The sequence below is a fragment of the Prinia subflava genome, chromosome 2 (genome assembly GCF_021018805.1).
Source record: "Prinia subflava isolate CZ2003 ecotype Zambia chromosome 2, Cam_Psub_1.2, whole genome shotgun sequence".
Lineage (NCBI taxonomy): Eukaryota > Metazoa > Chordata > Aves > Passeriformes > Cisticolidae > Prinia > Prinia subflava.
This window is the reverse complement of record NC_086248.1, coordinates 89,113,593-89,135,714: the sequence shown is the minus strand read 5'-3', so window position 1 is coordinate 89,135,714 and position 22,122 is coordinate 89,113,593. Positions and strand designations below refer to the sequence as shown.

The following is a 22,122-nucleotide window of genomic DNA, read 5'->3' as shown; positions in this document are numbered from 1 at the left end:
TTCTGTATGTTTAATCACTGCCTTATATATATCACAAAATGCATTATTCTTTTGCTTCATTCATTCATTTTTCTTCTATGGAGTCACCATTATGTTCTTTAAAATACTATTGATCAGCTAAACTTACATGTAGAAGCAGGTCTTTGGCAAATCATGTTCATGCTGTGTATCTTCAATGCTGCAGTTACAGGCACTTGTGAGCTACACGCTTCTTCCATAAAACACCAGATGTGTCTTCTGTGGGGCTTTGTTCTTCCTTTGATGGATTATAGACTATCAAGTTCTGCTTCTAAATTAAGGGGTATCTGATTGCTTATTAATTGTACTGTAAAGTTCTTTATGACTTCGGTAATTAGTGTTTACACTCCCCAGGCCTGCCTAGAAGCACTTGAACATTGCATAAGGAGATGAAACACTCTACAGCAGAGTATGCATTGCTCCCAGGATTTCTACTTTTACATCCTGAAGTTTTGTAGAGCCTTGCTGAGGGAGTCTCTCCAGAAATGGGGTCACGGGTAAGCTGGTGTAGTAATTTTGAGTGGATTTCACAGAGATGCAGAAAAATATTCACAGGAAGATACCATGATCATGTAGCTCTCACTGCACCAAGGAATTTTTCAACTACAAACACTTGTTTGTTAGTGCTATGATCAATTGTCATTTGCAGGACTTGGGAAAAAAAGTTTGATGACTGATTTGGCTGCCTTCAGCATTTCTGTGTTATTGACAATATTTTTGTAAAATGTTGGATTGACTTCTAGAAACATCAAAATTCATGCTAGAAATGAATTCCACCCTGCTGGCATCTGTTTCCAGATGCTCTTCGTGATTTGCCTGATTATGATCCAAGGCAGTTTTCTGCTGAAGGTATTACCTGCAGGTGCAGGCACTGCATTAAGCTGAGCAGGCACAGGGCTGTACACGTCTGTCCTGCCTCTTTCCATGGGAGGTGTGGGTCCCTGCTGTAGTGGGCACAGCTGGTCCTGATCATTGACCACAGGCCTCCACCACACTGCCTAACCTGGGCTTTCTCCTGTTGGGTTAAATACCTCTTTATACTTTCATGGACTCCATCCAAATGAAACTCACTTGAGTAATTAATAATATGGAGGGAGAGTTAAGCTTTTTAAGTTCTGCATGCTTTTGTGCCAATTATTCCATCCAAGACTGGCTCGCTTTGTTGCTACAGAGCCTCTCAGCGAGGCATGACCTTGGTTTATTAAATAATACATGTATTTCTGAGAGCAACTTATGTAAGAGTAGGCCTATCCAACAAGACTGTTGTTTGACCACTCGGTGTGTGAAAGCAAACATTGAATAAAGAGTCCCCTGCTCAGTACCTGGGTAGGAGGGACAGGCACCCTCACAGTGGCTGCACTTGTCTCTAAGCCACCATTGCTGCCTTTACTATTTCCGCTCAAGGTGGTGCAGCACAGTCTCTTTGCAGCCTTTTGGATGTCTAACCACATGCTCAACACATTGCTGGTGCATCTGCTGGCTTGATGCTGCCCTGGACTTTGCAACAATAAATTTTTACCCCCAGAGATGGCAACAGCGCTGCCTCTTGTGCTGGTGTGAGCTGTACCCACCAGGAAGGAGCTAATGGGATCTGAAATCTCTGCTCCTTCCTTCTCAGCCTTCTCCACCTCCTGCTCCTCCCCTTCTCCCCTGACTGGGGTTTGGGGCTGCACAGGCTGTCAGTGAACAGGGCAGGTGGTGCAGGCTGTCTTGGGGTACCTGCGACTTCTCTGAAACCTCTTTCTCACCACACACAGGGCAATACAGTGATGAGTCTCTCTGCTCCCGTTAGAGCAAAGCAAATCTGTTAGCTTTAAATCTCAGAAGTAATTTTCATAACATCATTTCTGCAGCAGCCAGTTTCCATGGAAACCAAGAAACGACTGGCAGCATGCATAGGAAAGAAGACAGCTGACCTGATTGTCCTTCCCCGGCCCCTGTGGATGGGCTTCCCTCAGTCTGCACATGCACATCCTTTGCTCGTGGCTGAGATAGACAGGCCCAGGCTCAAAGGCTTCAGCTCCTTCCACTGGCAGCAGCCTGAGTGCAGTGTCTCTCCTGGCTGCTGCACATCCTCCTCACCCCACCTCACCCTGCCTGTCAGGGCAGCTTGTCCTGCACCCCGGGGAGGGCAGAGGGAGGAAGGGTCTGTAGATGTTTTCACCCCATTTCCGACCCCTGACTCATTCCCAGGCCTCAGCAGTGATGGATTTGTGGTTAGCTTTGAATGTGCATGTGTCCCTTTCATTTTGACCCTCAACCCACTTATTTCACATACTTGGTTTACTTCCTTATTCCACTGCTGCTGGAATACTCCTATAGGTCAACTTGTTGAAGATATATATTTATAATAAAGCCCTATGTGCACTGCATTGAATTTACAAATATTCTTGGAATTCTTCCTAACTGTTACCAGAAATATCTGCTCTCCAGGTGAAGGTTCTGTTCCCTGTAGTGTTCCTTAAGAAGCCACAAACCTATGTCACAGTCTTCAAGAAGTGTTTTGTCTGTATGTTTGGGCAGAGGGGGGACTTGTCTGACCCACGCTCAGCTGCCGCTTTTGGTTGTGTTTCTTTGAACTGCATTCTCAGTAAAGCTCCCCAGATGATAAAGAAGAATTATAGATCAGCTCATGACACAGTCAGGGAAGAGTGTCATGACCAGTGGGATTACCTGGTCTGCAGGTAAAAAATAGATCCTCAGAGACGATTTAGGAAGTTGAACATCTGCAGGGGACAGACTTAGGGAGAAAAAGTTGACTCTCAGGGTCTGACTGCTCTGGATGTGCTGTACATATAGGTCATGCCAGAGGCCAGGACTAGGAAGATGTGTAGTCAAGCCCTGAACAGATTCCATTTTGCACTTAGTTTAATTCTGCAGTATTAGTTTATTATCAGTAAATAATGACATCAGTTTATTTAGTACAAAATTGCTTTTTTCTTTCTCATTTGGAGACAGCAATATTAGCACAAATAATCACAGCATTATTAGCACCGATCAGTACACCTCAGTGCCAGCTGGAGGGGTGCTAGAGGCTGCCTGTCTGTCTGTCTGTCTGAAGGATGCATTGCAGGTTCCCACGCCACGCTCATCCCTGCTCTCCAAAAGCATGGGCTGAGCATGGCATCCCTGGCTGGCATTCCCTGGGGGAGCGTCTGTGCAGGGAGCCATGGGCAGAGGCAGCGCTCTAGGCCACGGAGTCTGTCCTTCCTTCAAACCTCTTAAAATGCACAGAAGCCACGAGGCTCCTGGAAGGGCAAAGCAGCTGAAAGAAAGCAACTGCAGAGATGAGAGCATCCACAAAAGCTGGGCACTGCCTGAGGTGTTTCTCTGCCCTAGACTCCAGAGTGCTGGAGGGAAGAGCAAGCCTGGACAGCCTCCACAGTGCTTTTACTAAACTTTCCAAGTCTCTCTGACATAAAAAGTAATTGACCTTTACAGTTCCATTTGAGCCAGCTACACTGCCATCAGCTCTTGCTAGTCCTCACTACTCAGTTCATGTTTGCTTAATGGCATGTGAATTAATTTGTTGGAAGCTGACACTTCACTGCAGGATTAGTTGGTGACACTAACACCGGGCTGGTGCATGAAATTTAAGATTCAGAGCATCTTTTTGTGGTAAAAAAAACTAAAAACAAAACCAAACAAAGAAGGCAAATGACAGTGCTTTTGGAAATCTTCACTTTTAGGATGCTATGACTGAGTAGTGAATGAGCTGAAGTACAGAAGAAAAATAAACCAAATTCCAGCTATTTAAAGGCTCAGCAATTCCTTCCAGGCAAAAACAAGCAGCTATTGTGTGCTGGCGCTGGGAGGGCTGGGGGGAAGGCAGCATTTCCCACAGGCAAATTAGGAATGGGAAAACCAGGACAAAACCCTCAAGCTTCTGCAGCCTGAGTAGAGAAATGAGACATTTTCTGTTCAACATGATTTTTGTTGTCATTAGGTGGGTTTAATAGGGCTTTATACTCATTCTGGGAGGAAACCCTGGCTCTGCTTGAGCTATCAGTAATGACCATTTCGACTTGGGAAACATGAGAGAGCATTTGCCACGTCACTCAGGCACTCTGTGGGAACGGGGGGTCTCCTCCACCCCTACCCCTTCCTGGTGAGGGAGTTTGGACACATTTCACTGGAGCCTGATAAAAATCTGTCTGTGCCCTGTTTGGCCAGGGGCTGGCTGATTCACGTCACTTGTCTCACCGTGAAGGAGGACCCCGTATTGACCATCAGCCACACTGGGACCACAGCAGAACCCCACAAGGGGTGCATTTGAGAACCCCCACACTTCCACCCCACAGCTGCCTGGGGCAGCAGGCAGGGCTGGCTTCATGGATGTGGGAAAGGGTTCTTTCACCCACGATGGCTTATACCCCTTCCTAACTCTCCTCCCAAGCTGTCCTGAGCCCCAGCATGAACAGTTCAGCAACACAGTCCCAGCTTCCTGAAGTTCTGTATCTGGTGCCCTGTTTCAGGCCCTGTAAAGGTGAAATGGGATAGAGAGGTAAAAACAGGTCCCTAAAATCATGAGTTAAAGCCCATGAGAAACAGCTTCTGAGGGCACACACTGAGCCCCTCCTTCACCTTCATTTCGTTCAGGAGACACTAGCAGTGATTTCTCTCCTTTCACACAAACACGTGGTCTGGAAGCAGCACAGCAGCTAACCAGGAGGTGCAGCAGGCTTGCTGCTTTGAGGATTCCAGGATCAACAACTTTCCAAAGACCAGGAGAACTGCTGACCACCCATCTTACACCTGCAGAACGAGCACTGTTCCCTTAATTCTATGTGTCCCAGGCTGCTGCTCAGAGATGGATGGAGAGCCACTCTGGCATGAGCAAAGTCCCTCTCTATGGAGACCCTGAGGTAGATGCAGCCTCTGCCACACCCCAAACAAGCTAAAACTAGGCCAGTGAAGGATCTTCCTTATGGCTAGATCCTGGTTTAGTTCGCAGTACGCTAACTTTAATGGACCAGATCATGTGAAAAGTACAGGCTCCCTACTGTAGCCCAGCAGGAATGGGAGCTGCCAGTGGGGCACAGCTGCTTTTCCAAAGAACTGCCATGGCTTCCCTGACACGTTGTTACATTGACAAGTTTGAAGTTTTTTTACTGTTTGATTTAGATCAAACCACAGGATTTCAGAGATAGTCAGGAACTGTCCAATAGCCATTTCCATTGCACTGCATGAAGCACTGAGAAAGAATGTGTTTATTCTGGGGGATGGGGGTGATAGGACTAAGGTACTACAGCCATAAAAAACCTCTGCCTATTGCAAAGCAGTTCCAGTGACAAATTTGTCATACACTTCTGCAAGACTGAAGAAACTTTTAGAAAATAAAATTTTATTTGGAACATTTATCTTTTCTTCAAGAGCAGCTCCACTCACCCACTAGCAAACAGTGAAGTAGGTACTTCTGTGTATTGATCACCTTCCTAGAAGCTGATAGGCACTCCTGGCCATTGGATGCCAAAAGTGAGTTCATCTGGAACTCACATTAGTTTTAACTGATTAACTATTGTCATGTTTCCTTTCAAGAGGTTACAAGTGGCTCAAACTCTTTTGGCAGGTTTGCTGGTGATTAGGAAACACAGAAAAGGGAACACATCTGTGTCTGGGCAGCTTCTCCAACAGGTCACACCCTAGCCAATGTTCATTAGCATGGCCAGGTCCTGCTCAGCATGCACCACATGGCAAAACACATCCCCTTCCCAGCTGTGGGGAGAGATGGGTAGGGACAACACCAGCTCAGCCAGCCCCAGGACAGCACTCCCATTCATCAGTGCCCTCACCTTGCAGAGAAATCTCTCTGCTCTGAAAACACTCACCCTCACGTGCCCTCTGCAAATTCCAGCGCCAACACCTTTCAGAGCTGGCACAGCCTGTCCTCGAGGGCTGTGCCAGCTCTGTGCCACAGCTCGGGACGTTGGGGGAAGATGCCTCACACAAACCAAACCACAGCACCTGATGCTCATGTCAGCCTCACAGGCTAAAGCTTAACTACAGGAAACCCACGATAATCTCACTGTCCTTCAGAACCATCACTCCAAATCAAACATCAGCCTGGGTGGCACTGCCAAAACAAGCTGTAGGTACAGGGGGAGTGAAACACAGAGCCAACTTTTTTTATAAAAGTATTTTTAATAAACTGATGGATTTAAGTTTAAGATGCTAGACAACTTGTTGCCATGTACAGGTAACAAAAGTCAAAATTCTTTGAATTTTATACAAATACTATGTAGTAAACTTGAATACAAGTTTACAAAAAATGCATCAGTGGATATTCAGCTTGTAACCAACTTCCAACAGTGAAAATTATCATCTATCAATAGTGATCAGAATTGCATTGCAAATTTTAGAAGTAATGCAACTATGTTTTTTTTTTACCAAGCCACTCTGAAGTTACTGGTGCACACTGACAGTACATTGGATTTTTTTGGCTTGCTGAACAGAAAATGGCATTTAAATAAAACGACTGAGTTAAACAATGTAATACATATCAAAAGTACTATCCCACAGAAAATTAAACAAGAATGAGAAAGTAAACAGAGCAGAACCCTGAAGTGGTGATATTTTTCTACCCGTTTTGATGGAAAAGATTCCACAGGTGTCCAGCTTTCTCACAGCATTTTGAAGTGTTCTAGTCCTAGCACAGTGTGGTCGTTAGTAGACTAAAGTAATCCCTGCTTGGCAGTAATGCTGGTGAAAGGTAACTTGCTCTATTGCTAACAAATCAGAGTAACCACTGGCAGGGTGACTTCTCGCAGGCATCCAGCAGAGGCTGAGCTGACAGCACACGATTGAAGTTACAGTACTGCTCGCTTTGATACAATAGCCAACAACCTTCAGGGTTCAGGTGTCAGTTTCCTCACAGGATTCACAAACGGATGGTTTCGAAACAAACAAAAAAAAGTCATTATGGAGCATCAGACAGTATTTTCACCTGTACAGCTACCAATAAAATGAATGTTTTTGTTACAAACTTTCCAGTCTGCTTTATAAAAAATAGTCTTAGTTTTACTTCTAAATAAAAACTGTGCTGTGATCTGTCACGTTCTTGCATTGTACATGCTGTAATTGTGTGTGTTAATGAAGGTGTAGAGATTTGTGACCTAGCGCTCTGGATGTATCAGAAGCCTAAAAAGCTGATTTTGGTACATAAAAGGTAGCAATGAAAATTCATTCTATTTATTTTTCCTAAAGTCTAGGAAAAGCTACAGTACTTTGCTAGATCAGTGGCCTCAACCCTGAGCTGAAATAAAGGACCTGCCCTGGCCAAGAGACTTAGTCACATCACTACCACAGCTGCCCAGCGGAGACACAGCGAGTGACCTGTCTGCAGCCTGCTGTCTGAGCTGTGAGTAGGGCGAGATTCAGTTCTGTAATGCTTGAGAGTTGACTGGAGACCACCATATCCATTTTCACTACAGGGAAAAGAAGGAAAGGAGAACTCAAATTCAAAGTGGAAAGCACTCGACAGGGAGGGTCAGTATATCCAGCTTCTGGAGATCAAACAGAGAATGAAGTGAGCGGCAGACTCACCAGTCTTAAGCATTTTGCACTTGGTAGAAGAGATTATTAAAACACGTACCAAAACACAGTTATGGAGACTTACTACTATCTCACTCCTTCCAGAAAGAGTCTCACTTGATTTCCCACCCCGGAACTGAGCATTTCTCCCTCTGTACTACACTGCATCACAGAAGATAAGTGAAAACCTAAAGTCTGTCAGATGAAGGATTCAACCCAGGTGGCAGCAGAAAAACTTCCATTTGTTTCTAACACAAGTTGGAGCTGGCAACCATGTGAATTCTTACTATGATACAGCTACTGCACCTTCCCGAAGGGTTCAATGGCACCACTACCCACGGCCAGGAGCATTCATAACATGAAGCTTTTTGCCTCCCAAGAGGCCATTTTTTTGCTTTTAAACAGCAGAAACTGCAGAGTCAGTATTTCATTCAACAGAAAAACTAAATCCAGCAAACGACTGTAAATAAAGCTCATAGGAATCATTCGTATTTCCAGTAATGCACACTTCTTTGTGAGCTGATTGGTTTGGGGATGGTATGTTTTCTGTTAGTTTAAGGCAGCAAGTCTTACAAAATACTCAAGCTCACCTCCCTCAGGTTTGTGCTACTGTAGCCTTATGTGCACAATAGAACCTCACTAATTTACACTAATGATTGGAAGAACAATTCATTCTCTTGGTAAATTAACAAGAATAAGGCATTCCATTATATATTCTGATCACTAATTATAATTTAGCTCTAATTATAATCTACCAGCAAACATACCTCTGTGTTTTAGAAAATAATATCTCTTACCTTCAGGTATAATTATGTGTGCAGATTAGTGGGTTCTGCTGTGTAAACACGCAGGTGCATAAGCAATTTTCAGGTTTTTCTTCATTACATCTGATAAGAAAGTAAATGCCACAGACAGAGACTGTGGGAAAATAAATTAGGATTTTTCTATCCTTTGTGCGGATATGCACGACTGGGCAGTAATTTATAGCTCCAAAAAAGGAGGACACGAATGTTTACAAACTCAAATAAAGTAAAATCAGCAGCAGGAAGCAAAGGCCATTCCCCAACCATAAATGGCTTGTTTTACACGATTCCAAACTATACGAAACAAATAAACAAAAAAGGAATACAAGTACTGACTTATATATACAAGTTTGAAATCAAGTAAAGCAAACAAGTGAAAGATTTGTTGATGCTTCTAGCGGATGATAGTCACATGTTTAAATACTGAAGTAAACTGCAAGTAAAGACACAAGACAGGATGAAAACTACATGGCTGAATTGAAAAAAAAAAAAAAGCAATGGATTGATGTGCATTGCAATGAGACAGAAATTTCCCTTCATATGTGCAAAAATCCACAGTTTCATTAATGTAGAGGTCATACTTTTAGGAACAGATTTTAGCCCAAAAACAGTCTCCCTACATCCTGGAATCTACCTGTTTACATCAGCCACTTTAGGTGCACAGTACCCTGTTCACACATATAGTATTCTGCAGTTTCTGGCATTCCTCAATTTAATGCTCTCCTGCCTTAAATCTTGAAAACAAAGGGGAAAGTTCATCCAGGGCATCATACCACTGCTTTTGATTTGTACCAACAGTTAAATCAAACTCAAATTCTTTCTTCTTCCATGGTAGCAGGAGTCCTTACAGGACTTGTAAACAGCAGTACACAATACTGTAAACAAATAATTTAAGTTCTGCTTTATGCAAGATGTTAACTCAGGTCTACCAAACAGGTGAAAATGAAAAGGGTGGCTTCACACAAAATCATTCCCTTTTCTCCCAGCAATTCCTTTCACTATGTAAATAATCCTGAGCTGAAACAGGGGTTGATGAGAGCTTTTTTTTTTGCATATAAAAACAATGTTCTAGAGTTGGCTCTCATGTTCTGTCAGGAAGTCAATTGCTGAAGAGATCAAACTGAAGTATTTCAAACCATTTGCTACTTTGGAGGAGGACTTATAATTTGGTGTGGTGTCCAGTTCTAGACCCAGATGCTGAGCTTGCCAAGGAAGCTGATGCTGCTGCATCCTCAGCTTCCTCCAGCTCATCGTGCAGCTCCTGGCTAACACTAGACTGGAGGGCTGCAGGAGTTAGCCACTCCTTTGGCAGGCAGCTCTGCAGGAAGGGTATGCAAGAGCTGAAGTAGGCAAGGCGATTCACCCATCGTGGAATCTCTTTTCCACAGAGAATCTATGGGGGAAGGAAAAAAAAAAAAGGTTAATTTGTTTTCTGAACTCAGCAGTAACAAAACTGCAGTACTGAAAATAAAAAGCAAAAGCTGCAGTAGCCTTACAGTTTACCTATCACAAATGCCAGTCAAGAAGCACCCAAGTTAGCTGCACTATGACAATTTTCTCCATCAGTAAAGACAGCATTCCAAGTCCCATAGAGACACCTATATTCCACTGTGAAAGTTGGACACATGGTTGGTTCTATGACTTTCTTAGAAGTCTTGAAAAGCCTAACCATCTCACTCTTTTTGAATAACTTCTATAAAAGGCACAGAAATTATTTAAGTTATGGTTTCTATTCAGTGCTAACCCCTCAGAAACAGAAATTGCAGGAGAAACCCCACTATTATTAAAAAGCACGCTGAAATCAGGTGTCAATACCACAGTTGTATGGAGTTACACACAGAGCTGAGGCTCTTTACTGTGGTGACCTCTGATGACTTCCACAAGACGTCACTATCCTACAAGACAGGCCAAGCACACACTTGCGTTCACTGCAACAAGAGAAGCTATAAGAGAATGCACAGCTGGGTTCAACTCCTCAAAAATTTATGAAGTTGCATTAAGTACTTATTTTTACTGCACATCAGTCATTAAATGATTTTGTTGTCACTATCCAAGGAGTGAGCTATTCTACTTCACTACGTCCATATTCACCTCTGGTATTACAGTGCAAATCTGGAGAACATGAGCACTACTCTGCTGTAACTGAGCAGCATTTAACTTGCACTTATACCCATGTTTACAGTCAATTTGAACACTAAATAGGACAAGACCTAAAACAGAAACAATATGACCATACTGAAGAGTATGGAAAAACCCTGGCCATTTAGGCCAGATTTCACACCAGCTGCAGCTTTGTCAGTGTCTCACCCTACTTACTTGTACCAGCATTGCACATGATTCATCATCTCAATAAAATTTTCCACTGCCACTGGAAGATCAGTCTACATAAAGCACAGGCTATACAGTAAGTATCCATTAACTATTTTGGAAAAAAACCCAATTAAAATATATGAAAGTTCACATGGGGAAAACAGCCATCCTTGTTTAGGAATGTTTCAATGAAACATTAGAATAAATTCTGTCAAGCAGAGATTGTCAGCCATCAATGAAAATCAAAGTTTCCATTCCCCTCTTTGGCCTGGGTTACTTGTTCCTGACCCTCTCCCTTGTGTGGATACACATGTGAATGATCAGGCACTCAATCACATTGGCAAACTGATCATGTTACAGCAAAGCCGAGGGGGAAAAGCAGAGCCCGTTCCACTCCTCGGTCAGATACTCTGCACCACCCTCAAGTATCTACGTGACCAGGACAAGGTGCTGGCACAGCAATAACTTGACAAAAGCCTCTCAAGCAGAAGATTAACATTAGCTGAGGAACTTTAATGCCTTTGCTATTCTTTAACACTAGGTCATAACTTTGAAAATTATTTACAGTGTGATGGTTCTGTGCGGAAATACAAATAACCTGATAAAAATAGCATGCAGTTCTATCTTCAGTAGCAACCCCTAAAACAACTAAAGTTATTTTCAAAGCTTCTTAATACTTTATTTACTAGGTGTCTCTTTAGGAATGCACCTCTGCTCTAACACAAGCTATGTGTGACAACAATATTTAGCAGCAAAATCGGATGCTTTGGACATAAGCACAAATACAACCTGAAAAATGATGACATTTGCCCAAGGCAACACAGATAACAAGTTGAAAATTAAACCAAACATTACAAAGGACTAGAAGGAGAGGATGCTCTGTAGCCACCTGTGAAACACATCTTTACAGACCTTTATGTTTGTTTACCTCAGATAAAGCTGAAGAAAAGTGATTGCAGTTTTTGTGCATTAGGTGATAAGCATTTCCTTTGAATTCCTTTCCAAGCTCTTCTACTATTTTTTCTATATCATCTTCCATAAAGTCAGTACTGCCTAGAACCACAGCCTCTCTAGAAGACAAACAGAGAGTAGAAGGTGATCAGGCTCCCCTGACAGAGGTGACTACTGTTCATACATTGCTCAAGTCACTCCACTTTGGCTAGCTCTTTCTGTTCTCCAAGAATAACAAAGGTTCTTTCTGTTCCATCTTATGGCACCACTTTCATCTTTATCATGAGAGATTATGTTTCCTTGCTGATTGCCCACCTTGCAAAAGTTACTGCATTGCTTACACTGTTATAATAAAAGTAATAAAAGTTAACCACAAGTCCACAAAATTTGTGTGCATTTCAGGAATTTAATGGTATGCTAAAAAAAGTTCTTAGCTGTAGACACTTCATTGTCTCATCACCTCTGTCCATGTTTCATTTCTACGCAAACACATGAATTTCTCAGAAAGTCGGAGATCCTGAACAATTCAATACATCTATCCTCGAAACTAAATGCAACAAAATGTCTTTTTCATATGCTTTCCCAAAGAGCAAGAAAATAGGTAATCTTTCTTACTTAAATTTAAAAGTTTCTCCTAGCTCAGAAGCATTTCCTGGTGAAATCTCAAATATTCCAGAAAAAGGGTATGGATGACCACCATAGGCAAATTCTGAAAGAGAAAGCTCAGATTTAACAAAACCAGCATCTGATGACAGTACAAATCAGCAGAGCTCACTGACTGGAAGATGACATCACAAGGATCTAAAGCTAGCAACCAGACATGTTATTTACATGGGGAGCAAATGAAATGAGCTGGAAATCAATAGTTTTGTCTACTACCCAGCCTAGTAGAAAGTGACAGGAAATTTCCTACATCAGTGTACAGGTTTAACTGGAATAACTTTGCAGTAAGTCCATATTGTTTTCATTGTATAAGTGAGCATTTACAAGTTAAATTGTACATCTTTATACACATTTGTGTTTAGAATTCCACATACATACATCTAAATTGGGGATTGAAAGTACTGCATCCTCAGAGGTCTGATGGCACTTCTGTTCAGTGCACACTACAGTCCTCAGTGTGGCAGTGCACAGTGGCCTAATAGGTTCTTTAAATTTCTTGATTTGCAGGAGTTCAATTGTCACAAGTTCTTTACTATAACAAAAAAGTAAACCAGTGCATCCATCTCAAGTCTGCACAGAGCATCTGCTGGTTAAAGCACTGATACTACATGAAGGTCTCATGGTGTGCTGCAGCTTCCGTCTGTGTCTGGAAGATAACAGAGCATGCCGCACCCAGAGTGCAATAAAAGCTTTAGGCATGACTTCACGCTTCCTTTCCTCAAAATTCCTAACACATCACCCAAGTCTAGCACTCAGGTTTGTGGATAATCTTTTTTACAACAGGTTAATAAATAAAAGGTTTGATGTGCCTTGAAAAATGCAAGTCATTGTTCTAGCAGGGGCATGACCTGCTATATGAGAAAGCTGCTCTGATCCCAACAGGAAGGGAGGCACACGCATTTGGCACAGCTCAAAAACTGGGTTTCAGGCACGGCACCATTCAGAGTCAGGTCTTTCTGGGCCAGATTAAAACAAATCCAAAAAAGAGTTTTAACAATAAACATTGTATTTTGTCAATTTGTTGCTCTGGTAACACTTGCAAAACCAGATCCAATGTGACCATTACTGTAGCTGGAACACAGTTTAGGATAACTTTGGGCAGTTTGGTCTTTGGAGTGCAGGCCCTGCCTTTTGCTCCTTCCCCTCACCTCTCAACGCACTCCAAAAAAACCCCACTGCAGTAGATTTTCCTTCTTTAACTGGACTCCTTTCAGCAACACCATCACCCTGCAGTGTCATTGTACTTTGGGCAGGAACACCTCAGAGCTGAGCCTGTGCTATGAAGGTGTGCACAGAAACACGCTCTGGCTGCCATGCAGCTTCAAAGAGGCCTGAACAGACCAGGAGGCTGCAGCAGCCAAGCACAACCTATTTAGCAAAACTGAAAAGCATTGCTGTTATTTATCACAAGGGCATCTTTTATGAACAGTATGCATGGGATGCCTTTGAAAGAAACTGTCTCTAAAACAAAACAATCTACCAAAATGGAATAGACTTTTTTCCTGAGTATCATGCACTTTTAAATTCCTCTCTGCAACAGATTATTGGTTCTGTAGTTAAAAATTACCTCCTTGGACTAAGTGCTGACAGAAAACGGAGGAAAGGATTCAACCATGCTTACACAAAACTCACTTTTGTTTTATGTAGGTTTTTTAAAGTATTTCCAAACCCAAAATAAAGATTTCTATGCCTGTCTGAATAAGTTTCATACTTTTTCATAGTTGCGTATCTTCATACAAAAGAATGGACAACAGCTACCAGATTATTCATGTCCAAGGTTTTTTTCCAGAAGCAGAATAGATGAGAAAAGAGATGAACAGGTTTCAGGAGCTAGGCTCCCCTCACTACTGGAAAAATGCTTTTTAAATAACAGTATTACTGAAACAAAAAGTAAGTTATACTTTTCTTGTACTTACCTCGGCCATACACCTCTATACCTGAATGAAACACTCCAATTCCAAGGGAAGAAGTATATTCATTCATCCAATACTAAAGAGAAAGAGAAAAGAAAAAAACAAACAAACAAACCAAAACTCTAGTTAGTTTGCAGTACAGATTTATCTTCTCAGAGCACACTGTCCCCCACATCAAAAGCATTAAACCCTATCACAAAGTGAAAATTGTACAACCCATTTTATGGGAACAGAACGTCACTAAAATTCCCCAATTGTACGCAGTGAATTAATTTCATTAGGTTCTATTCCAGTGTTTTAGTGCTGTCAAAGTTGGTCAGCCAAGGAGTCTGTACCTGGGAGAAATCCAGACCAATGTTCTATTTGTCAACAAGCTGTAGGTTGTAAAGTTTGCCATCAGATGGAATACATTCTAGAATCAATTGCTGTAATTTTAAGGAGCACATTTTTCTTCAGAGTACATTGGAATGCAGGACTGTGAGATACACACACTGACTGTCATTAAAACTAATGACCACACCTGCTTAAGAACAGAGGAGCACAACACCTACTCAGAGATGGACTGAAATTACCTTATTATATTTTGTCTTTGAATACTCAGTTAGAGGTCACCATACAAGAGACAAAGCTCTCCCCAGGCTGCTGATGCATGGGGCTCCAAATAAGAGGTTTAAGCCCTCTGCATAGGTCTGACACTTGTTTCCAATAGATCACTTGTATTGTAGCCAACAGAAAGCAGATGCATTTCAAAATGAATCAGAAGTGAGTTTTTTTCAGAAAAGGGAAAAAATAGTACAGAAAGGAAACTTCCCTTAGTGCTTTCTCTTTTCTTTTATGAAAGTGCAACAGCAGTAAGTGTCTATCAGAAGTTGTTACCCTCAAGACCTCAAAGATGCAGAACTCTGGAAAAGGAAAACTTCAAAGTACTCTTTCCCTGCCTACATCATCATCCTCGAAGTATCAGTCTCCAAGCGTTAAAAGATTTCAAGTGATGCAAAATTTGAGAAGGAACCTGAAACAAAGTCTAAAAAAAAAAAAGCCTCAGTTCTGTTCTTAAAACTGGAATTGGCTAGCAAGAAAAGCCTCAGGAAAATACAAGGAAAAGATTATTTTGTCGATTACTCCAGTGACAGAATTTTTTCTTCCCAGAGCTTCTCTGATAGCTTTTACTTCAAAAGTCAACTGGCAGGCAGGACACAGGCTAAGGCAGTACCCCCAGTAAATTAATACTGGTTTAGCAAGTAGGCAGAAAAAAAGAAGTTTTCTTCTTCACACAGCCTGTTGACACAACCAGTGTTTTCTGATGCAAAGCCCCTGTGCAGCACTACTGATGATACAAACGCAGAAGGGTGCAGGTGTCACGCTTGAAGATGTGCTGGCTGGAGTCAGTGTGTGATTTACAGCATCACTGCAAACACAGCGTGTAAGCTTTTTGTCTCCCAATAAAAATGATACACTAAACCTCAGGTTGACAAGCTATTAATAAAAATGAAAACAAGGTAAATGGCAAAAAGAGCACGTCATGCCAATAGTTACAAACAGACAAGCCAGCTGTGGGAAATTTTGTCAATACAAATTAAGAGAAGGCAGATTTTGTGCCTTATATTTATTTAAAGATCAATTGTGATCCATGGATAAATTTTGCTTAAGACTAAACTTCACCATTTACTTTAATTTCTGGCTTTGTCAGTGTACTGTTATGTTAGCTAGTGGGGTATGGGTGACTACACTAAATCATCACCTTAGTCTATTTAAAGGGCTTAGCAGTTCTTTCCTTCCACCGTCCAGAAAAGAGCAGAGAGCAATTCTGTATCCAGACTCCATCCAGAAATACACTGTGTTAATTTACTCTGAATAGAAAGACACAGAACAGGGAGAATACGAAGAGGGCAGGAAAGGAGAAGTATGTGAAGACTACTCATCTTAGTGGGTTTGTGAGTATGAAAAAATGGATTCTGCTCACAATGGATTCAGGTGAAATCAAAGTCCCCAGGAAAACAGAAGAACTACAGCAACATAAATGTGTTCCAGTTCTGAAGCCCTTCCTATCCCGCAGTTTACCAGCTCACCATTTCAAAATAGTTTCAGGTTTACATTTATAGTCAAAACCGTAGGCACAGTCAATGTACAGTTTCTCATCACTGGAATAAATTATGTTTGCCTAATGGGAAGGTGTATCCAAATGAACCTAATCTAGAACTGAGCTAGACAGGGCCTCTGGTGCTCTAGTCTGTCCCTCTCCTGGGCACTTGTGGCCAGGAAACTCAGAACCTGGCTACTGCATTCCAAACAACCTACATATCGTTGGATCTGTTAATGCCAAGCAAGGTAATGGCTGCTCTGAAAACAGAACAAAACTTACACAAGATACCCCCCGTGCAGTGGACTAGAATATGGTCTAGTTGGTTATTAGACAGAAAAAAATGAGGGAAAAAAGTATTCACAGTACTCCCCACTCACAACCCCACAAAACCAAACACAAAGTATAGGGAGAAGAGAGAAAAGTGAGTCACCAAGCCTTGTCACTGATCTGCACAGAAGCAGATGAACGGGAGGGAAAGCTGATCCAACCAGGTATTCAGCACAGCCTGCTCCTATCCAGGCACATGCTCCTCTTACTGGTGCCACCTGAACACTCGGGGCTCGCCACACTGCACAGAGTGAGCACTGGGGCAGATAAAACCAAAGTCAGCAGCTTTGGAAGGAGTGCCTGAAGCAAGCTGGCACTTTGCTTCATATTTCCAGTAAGAACAGAATAGGTTAATTGAAGATAAAAGAATTTCAATGAGGCAGAATTACTTTTCCCCTAGGAACAGTAATTATATCTAATTATTACTTAATCTGGATGAGCTATTGGAAGGTTGGTCCCATTTACTCATTGAACAAAATGCTTTATCTCACTGAAGGAAGAAATGCAGGACAAATGCAACAAAGAGTACTGAATTTGGCTGCAGCTGAAAAGATTATATATAACTTACAAAATAAGATTGTAAATTAAATTACATCTGTGTAGCTCACTGGTTCAGTAACATGCCCAAACTGATCCCAAATGCTACATCCTTGTTTCCATTACACAAACTGGATTCCCTTTAGTCTTGATATGGATTTTGCCATAGTAGTATGCTGCAATCCCATACCCTCAATATTTTGCAATATATCAGTCTTGTAGAACAGGATTTCAAGTTTAATCTATCATAAGGAAAATATTAGAGAAGTATTTTTCTATGTGCACAATAAAGTCATGTCACTACAATGAAAGAAAACCACTAATCCCAGTGCTTCAAAAATATCTTCAGAGCTTTCATTTACATTAATACTTTAGCTTGTTATCGCCTTGTCTGACAAGGGAAAAAGTAGGATACTACTTGGGCACAAAAAAACGAGACTCCTAAAAATAGCAGTGAGTTAAAATGAAGCTATAAAGTACTCCAGCTCTCAAAACACAATATATCAAAGCCTTCACCCTACCCTTTTAATGATCATAAAAGATGTTCAAAGGCATGAACTGTACCACGTAAATACGCCCTTAAGCTTCTCTCCCTCCATAAAGTTACCACTGCTTGAAAGTTGACTTTCTTCTACAACACAGGCATCCCCCTCACACTCTGGCTGTATCAAAGACTTTGGCTTTCTCAAGCACTAAGGACATTGGAAGGATATGTCCTCCAAAAACAACAACTCAGTCCTGTAAGGAGTTCCAGCAGTAGCAAGGTCACTTACTACTCCCCTGCATACCTAAGCAGCTGCCTGGGAAATGAAGCCACAGTTTGCCTTCAGGTTAAAATGAAGCTGTTTGTTATTACAGTAACATTAGTTCTGTCACTCAGCTGAGTAACAGTGGTCTGTTGCTCCAAAAGAGAAACAAAAAACCTCAATCCCAAACCTAAACTACAAAAAAAAAAAAAAATCCCAAACCCATTTCCAAGTGACATGGAACATCAGGAGCAAAGAGTAAACCGGCTAATGTCTCAAATACACATTTGGCATGGGTTGGTGAATAAACAGAACTTCAAAACTGCTATTACAGGAGACTCCTCCCTTCTCCCACCCACTCCTAGTGCCCCCAAATAAAGCAGGTCCATTGATTCAGCAGGCTGTTGTACAAGCAGTAACAACTGCTATGCAACATGAAAGGGCGGCTTTGGTTTCAAGCAAGTTTCAAACAGACTGAGATGTGGTTTAGCAGAGGAGTTTGCTGAAGGCGGTACACTGGCCGTATCTTTCAGACATCACACAAACCTGTGTTTTTCTCACCAGTTTGAAGGAAAACTGTTTCTCTAATGGTCAAATAAAGTAGATACCGCTGCAAAACAACAAACAAGACTGAAGCAGGAAATAGAAATATTCTCCTTAATGGTTTCATCTTATACTATGTATAATTCGTGGTGATGTGCAGCTTCAACCATTGAAGTCACCCCTACATGTAATCAAACATCTGCAAATAAACATGCTTGGCTGCTTCTTTTGGAGAGGCTTCAGAGGCTATGTGAGCCCTCAGCAGAGGCAGAGCCCCAGTAATAACAACAGATAACCAACAGCCCCAGTGTGTCCTTAGGAAGAATGTGACTTGCTTTTAGGAGCACACCCTTCCTGTTGCTTTTTTTCCTCACTTCCCTCAACTTGACTGCCAACCTTCCTAGGATGGCTGGAGTAAAACTGATCACTGCAACTCAGCTCTGGAGGAAAAAGAAAGGATGGTGTGAATGCAAGAGCAGACTGCCCCAAGAGAAAAAGAAGCAGCATGCTGAAGTCATACCCCATCAGTGCTACCATCATAGTGAGAATGGAGTTTCTCAGAGGTCATGGCACTACTTTCCAGGAAAGGCATTTACACAGGAGTCAGTCCACTCTGTTCAGGTCTCACAGCCTGCCTGGGCTGGGCACTTTGCACAATTAAGCAAGTCTTTGTGAGAACAGTGGGTCTTCCATTTTGGTGAGTCAGAAGTGCGTCAAGCCTTGACTTCAAAGATATTCTTATGTAAGAGTCACGAAACCAAAGTCCTACTTCTTTCTCTGTACAAATATTTATAGTTAATATATGTAAACCCATCTTTTTTTATGCTAAAAGAGATCCTCAATATATATATTTGCACTGTAGTCCAGAGGAGTCCTGTATATCTGTGTGACAGGGCATCCTTCCCTCCTCAAGTCTAGTATAAATAAGGCACACTATGACTTTTTCTCATATTAGCATCGCATATGAGCTCAACCAGGTGAGCAAAGACTCCTTTTTTTTTTTCCCTCCCTTCTCTCAGAAAATCACAGTGAACAGACTGTTCTTGTCTCCAGTCTCCCCTCACTGTTTATAATGAAGGAAACCAAAGTGGAGGTAACAGGCCATATTCACTGGAGAGAGAGCTCAAACACAGGAGTGGGCAAAAAAGGGACATTAATTTCCAAGGTAAGTATCGGAGTGAAAGAAAACACTGACAAAAATCAGGCTAGTTGTTATGCTATTGTAAATATATTTGATTTCAAGTGAGATAGCTCCCTACTGATTGCCAGTAAACATTTTACCATTTGAATGTGACTGTTCCCAAGCAAAACAAGCTGTATTTTCTCGCTTCCAGCAGTCACTGACACTACACTCTATACCTTCATCCCTTCAAAACAGCGAAGGTTCACTTGAAAATGGTGGTGGTAGGAAAGCCTCTCCAAAATAAGCTAAGCAACACAACCACTGTCACCTGAAGCTAGTTCTCCATCTTACTGTCCCTCTATCAGTAGACTCACAACTTGGTCAGAGAACTCGTTCTAATTTCCAGCGACTGAAACGCATTAAGGGATAATATTTTCTTATTACTTATCCAAACCTCCTGTTCCATGCAGGTACTTACACCTCATTTGTTACCATGGCATTCGAGCAGCTTCCAGCCGAACATAAGACAATACCACAGTTGCTGTGGGTGCCACATGAAGATTATCCAGGAGGGAGGCAAGGTGAGCTCATTCGGCTGCAAATCAAGCTGCAGCGATTCTTTTATTTCTACCAAGTCGTAGCCATAACAAAACTATTCAAAAAATATGGTCTAGAAAAAAAACACCTTACTGACACTGTGCTAGAAAGCTCTTATCCTCACAGAGACAGAGGTTATCCCGAACTAGCATCCTCCTGTTACACTGGACCCTTTTCTGGTTTTCGTGAGCAGAAAGGCAGAGCCTCCCCGCTGCTGAGCTTTGGGGCAGTAGCAGGGGGAGCAGCACAGCCCAGGGACGCCCACGGCAGGGAAAGTTTCCCCCGCGACAGGGAGCGAATCCACCTGTCACAGGAAGACCCGGCCCGGCAAACTTTTGTCGCAGGTCACAGAGGGGCTGTAGGAATCGTCAGACCTCCCAAATCACCGCCCTCGCCGGGCCCCCCGCCCATCCCTTCCCTCCCCTCCCCGGGTAGGTTATTTCTCCCGCTCTGCCGCCCACGGCCGCAGCTCCCGCGGGGACAGGCATGGCAAGGGCAGGCAAAGTTTCTCGGGCGCCCTGGCCCCCGCAGGGCAGGACGCTCCCGGCCGCCGCCCTGCCGGGAGGGGCCCGCGCCCCCCGCCCCGCCGTGCCGGTGCTCACCATGTCGTACACGTTCAGGATCACCAGCTGGTTCGCCATCGCCGGCGGCCCGCGGGCGCCCCCCGCCCGCTCGGTCGCTCCCGCTGCGGCGGCGGCGCCGCTCAGGCCGGCGGCGGGGCGGTGCGGACCCCCGGGGGCCGCTTCCTCCTCGTCCTGCCTGTTGCTGCGGGGCGGCGGGGGGCGGCGGGCACCATGGAGCCGCCGCCGCGGAGGGACGGGGCCGCGCCCCCGGGAGACGCGCTCAGCCCGCGGCCGGCAGCGGGGGCCGGGCGGCGCGGGGGGCGGCGGGCGCGGGCCCCACCCCGGTGGCGGCGGCGGTGCCGGCGGCGGGCGGGGAGGAGTGAGGGCAGGAGGAGGGACGGGAGAGGCGCCGGGGCGGGCCGCGCCCTGCTTGGCGCCGGGCCGGGCCGCGGGACGGCCGGGCAGCCGCGCCGACGGGCGCAAAATGGAGCCGCTCCAGCCCGCCCCCAGCGCCCGAGCGGAGCGGCACGGCCGCGACTACAGCTCCCGGCGCGCCGCGCGGGAATGCGGGCGGGAATGCGGGCGGGAATGCGCTCCCGGCGTGCCCGGCGCTGCCCCGGCCCGCCCCGCGGCCCGGCCGAGGGGGCAGGGGCTGCCCGGCCATGGCTGCTCCGTGCCTCGTCCCTGCTGCCTCCCGGGGGCTGTCCGGGACGGCCGCGGGGCGCTGCTGTGGCTCCCTCGGGCCCCGCTGCCCGGCCGTGCCCGCCACTCGTGCCCTGAGGGTGTTGGCTCCCAGAGGAGAATTAGTTAGTTCCCGGTCCGTGTGGTGGCCGCGTTCACAGCGTCCCCCGGCACCGCCATTTCACGTTTGAGTTCGGTGAAGAACGGGAATTTTAAATGGCTCGGCAGGAAGAACATCTGAGCCGTGTGGACCTGAGGATAACCCACACGTGGATGCCGGTGAAGGCATGGCCGCTTCTAAGGCGGCAGGCGCCTTCCGAGAGTAACCTTGCCATTTAAGCTTCTTCTCTAACCTGATAAAGCGACAGCAGAACAAAAATCCATTTGTTAAGAGCTGGAGAGAAGCAGGAGAAAAAAAAAAAGGGGGTTCTCTTTTCCAGCAGACTCAATTTTAAAAGACAAGGAGTGCCCCTTCATAGCACTTTAAAAAAGATGCTGTTCACAACAGGCTGTGGATGTGCCCTTGGGGCAAAGGTGCTGCAGCAGAGAGGATGTTCCCACTCCAGGGGTATCCTGTCTTCCACTATCATTTCTGGCTGCAAAATTTAGATGTTTAGCTCCTCTTTCTTAGCTAAAATTCCAGTTGGCTGCTGAGCTCCATTTTGTGTGCAGAACAGCTTTGTCCCTCGAGCACTACAGCATAGCTGATCCAGGCAGGTAAAAAAAGCAATTCC

At 44.1% G+C, this 22,122-nt stretch overlaps 1 protein-coding gene across 1 annotated transcript; it reads right to left on the bottom strand.

The window, feature by feature from the left end:
- Positions 1–6,139: 6,139 nt before the first annotated feature.
- Positions 6,140–21,010, bottom strand: DESI2 (desumoylating isopeptidase 2). The gene is made up of 5 exons (XM_063390952.1): positions 20,747–21,010; positions 14,192–14,264; positions 12,228–12,321; positions 11,590–11,731; positions 6,140–9,744 (listed from the first exon to the last, which is right to left on the bottom strand). The coding sequence occupies exons 1-5, from the start codon at positions 20,783–20,785 to the stop codon at positions 9,511–9,513; spliced, it is 582 nt and encodes a 193-aa protein (XP_063247022.1). The 5' UTR covers positions 20,786–21,010; the 3' UTR covers positions 6,140–9,510.
- Between the last annotated feature and the right edge of the window lie 1,112 nt (positions 21,011–22,122).